The sequence below is a fragment of the Syzygium oleosum genome, unplaced genomic scaffold (assembly GCF_021117445.2).
Source record: "Syzygium oleosum isolate NSW1041296 unplaced genomic scaffold, Sole_v2.1 Sole_v2.16, whole genome shotgun sequence".
Classification (NCBI taxonomy): Eukaryota; Viridiplantae; Streptophyta; class Magnoliopsida; order Myrtales; family Myrtaceae; genus Syzygium; species Syzygium oleosum.
Genome location: NW_026607500.1, coordinates 2884239 through 2887588, shown reverse-complemented (window position 1 = coordinate 2887588; position 3350 = coordinate 2884239). Strand labels below are relative to the sequence as shown.

At 48.4% G+C, this 3350-nt stretch overlaps 1 protein-coding gene across 1 annotated transcript; it reads right to left on the bottom strand.

Moving 5' to 3' along the window:
- Positions 1-679: 679 nt before the first annotated feature.
- On the bottom strand, positions 680-1795 carry LOC115686572 (uncharacterized). Its single transcript, XM_030611916.1, has 2 exons — positions 1604-1795; positions 680-979 (listed from the first exon to the last, which is right to left on the bottom strand). Exons 1-2 carry the CDS (start codon positions 1793-1795, stop codon positions 680-682), a joined length of 492 nt encoding a protein of 163 aa, XP_030467776.1.
- Between the last annotated feature and the right edge of the window lie 1555 nt (positions 1796-3350).

The following is a 3350-nucleotide window of genomic DNA, read 5'->3' as shown; positions in this document are numbered from 1 at the left end:
CCTGTTCTGATTAGTCGAAGGGACAGCTCCAATTTGATTTCCTTGCGATTCTAGGCGAATTTAATCGTACTGAATGAGTGCATGCGAGGTTGGGGCAATTTCTTATGTGATGGCCCCTTTTGCCACATCCAAAACAAGCTCCGCCTCTATTCGGGCAAAGTCCATTACCATGCCTTTGTCCACACAGATGACACGGGCCATTCTGAAAGCGATTCGGCTTACCGATGTTCCTTTTAACGGAAGGAATAAAACGCTGATTCCCGGACATCGGTCTCTTCCCAAGATTACGATTATCCCTAGCCGGAGCATATCTCGATCCAGAAGCAGCGGCTCTATCCGCTAAGTCACGCTCAATCGCCTGAGCCCGCTCATATATCTCATTATAATCCCTTAAATTCAAAGATACCATCTGACTACGAAGGTCCGGTTTCAACCCATCTCGGAACCTTCGGGCCTTATCCCATGGATCTTCCACCATTCTCAAGGCAAACTTGGATAATCTAGAAAATTCTACCTCGTACTGATCTACAGACATTTGTCCCTGACGCAATCTCATGAATTCAGCCAATTTTCGTTCTCGGGCACTCTCAGAAAAGTACTTACCATTGAAGACTTCCACAAACATCGCCCAAGTCTGGGCGGCACCAGCAGGGAACACCCTTCCTCCGGTGGCTTTCCACTAATTACTTGCGTTTCCTTGGAACTGGTACACTGCCAGGGTTACCTTCTCTTCTTCGGTGCACCCTAGTACCTCAAAGGCCTTTTCTAATTCCTCTACCCAAAGCGATGCAGCTTCAGGGTCGCCTTTACCATCAAACTTAGGGGGCTTTAATTTTAAGAATTGTTCTACCAACTGATGCATCTGACGATTCGCATTCACCTGCCCTTGCCCTTGCCCTTGATTCCCATTGTTGCCCTTGATGGCAACGGCTGCAGCAGCCTCAGCAGCTTGGGCAATAGTGGCCGCTCGTTCCTGAGCCTACCGTCCCATCAGATTTCTAGTCTTTTATAGGGTCCTCATGACCGCATCCATTCTCGGGACTCCCACAGGTTGGGCTTGCGAACTTGATTGGCCTCTTGTCCCTCTACCTCTCGAACTTATATTCACGTGTCACGCCCCGAATCCCATTGAGCACGCAACACACTTCTCTGGTCGAATAATGTGATGTCCCAGGGTATCGCCGACCCAATTAGACTTATCAGAGATTTATATCAATCAGCGAAAGCCACAAATACCCAGACAATATTTTACTAGGGTTAAAAGGGAGAATAAACATATCCATTACCTATTCAAACTTATACAATATCCACAATTTACGTAACCACAACATATACATGCACACCGAACTTCTAAACTATTTACCACCGATATCAAAAAGGATCAACAGCCTGGGTATACCCTATCTCCAAATATGGAACATATCAAAAGGTCTACCTAACCCCTATACTAGCCCCTACGCCCTCTGGACGGCGTCCACTCAGAGTCTGACTCCTTAGGACCCGAATCTGAATCCCCCTGAACTGCCTGCTCATCTGAGGACTCCGGCTCGGCCTCGATCTCAATCGGGTTGTCTATATCACCCGACTCCACTGGAACCTCGACTCGCTCCTCCTCCTCTGGCTCCACATCCGACTCGTCCTCTGGCATAAACTCGAGATCGTACTCTGGCTCATACTCGGGTACGTCCTCTGGTTCCTCTTCAAGCTCATCTTCAGGTTCTACTTCTGGGGCCACTTCAGGTTCTGCTTTAGGGTCTTCATCTTCCTCTGGTATCACCTCAAGATCTACATCCATCGGATCATACCTCGCCTGGGATTCTTCTGGATCCGGATCATGCTTGGCCCCTGAGGGCTCAGGTGCTGCAGGCGCAGGCTGGAGTCCTGACTGCGCTAGACTAGTCTCCAAACTAGTCAACTCGCCATCCGGAGGAGGTATGGCTGATGGATCCCATTCTCCAACTCCATCAAAGGGGACATCGAAGCCACGGACGGGGCCAAATTCGTCTACCCCGTCTCTGAATATCCAGGCAGTGTACGTGTGGGCCTGCCAGAGGGGTAGTCCTATATCTACCCAAACTACTGAGGTATGCTTGATTCAGGTCATATTGTTGTCTATAGGATACTCTACAATATTATGGTCGGTGTGCATCGGTACTCCAAAACGCTCAGGCGGTGGCGGTGGAAGATTCATTGCTCAGGCCGGGGTTCTGAAATTGTTGGTTGAAACAACCATGAGATCACATCTCAATAAGCACACACCCTAAACCCCACCTAGGCTATCACGTACCTCCAGACAATTACAAACACAATCACACTCAACCATTACATAACAGGTACACAATTTACACTTACCTGGGCCTTTCTTGCGTGCAACCTGCACGTTAGCCACAATAGCATAATTTCCAACCACATGCACATTCTAATTACACTTCACGCACTCGTTCCTGCCTCATCACATTCTTTTCACTCAACTCGCCAGTGACCCGCGTAATGGTACAGCCTCAGATTCACTGAGACCATCTCATATTTTCCACTCAACTCGCCAGTGACCCGCGTAATGGTACCGCCTCAGGTTCACTGCGACTAACTCATATTAACAACACTTCGTGGCCCGCGTAATGGTACCGCCTCATGCCGTGTATCTTGCTCGCGTAATGGTACCGCCTCAGGCTCAACACCCACCACCTACGACACAAACCGCGTAATGGTACTGCCTCAGGTTGGCCGTCCTCGGGTAATACCGGGCATCGTCCCGCATAGTAGTACTGCCTCAGGACGGATCAATTCCCCGCGTAATGGTACCGCCTCAGGGATTTTTGTCACCACACATACAGCACCACCACATAATTTTTCGCTCGTTCACTTGCTCGACACCAACATGCCAATACATTAGCCAATCACATTTGGCCCGTGCACGCACCAAACCACACACATTTCTCATGCTTAATAAACACCCAAACACGGCCAATTGACAATCAATTCAATTCAGCCCATGCGTGCACATAACGACCCACATTTCAATCAATCAAGTCACGATTCCACGAACATACAAGGCCACTATCGGGCCCACAAACACAGCCACAATCATGGCATAAAATTCAACATTTTCAAGTCCATTTCCAGCCCTAATTGCCTCCACAATTCAGCCACAACATGGCTTCGCCAACCCGACACCATTTAGTCCTCAAATCAGGTCGTATGCTCATCAATACGAGCCACAATTTCCAGCATCTAATTCCATATCAAATCAGTCCCAAAACATCACAAATTCACCCACAATTCAGCCAATATCAGTCCCTAATTAATCCAAACCGAACAGCCCTAAACAGTCCCTATTAAACCCCAAAACA

Coding starts and splice junctions, on each gene's coding strand:
- LOC115686572 (XM_030611916.1), bottom strand. CDS start 1,795: ATGGATGTAGATCTTGAGGTGATACCAGAGGAAGATGAAGACCCTAAA. Junction 980..1,603: donor AGCCAGAGGAGGAGGAGCGA/GTCGAGGTTCCA, acceptor ATGGGACGGTAG/GCTCAGGAACGAGCGGCCAC.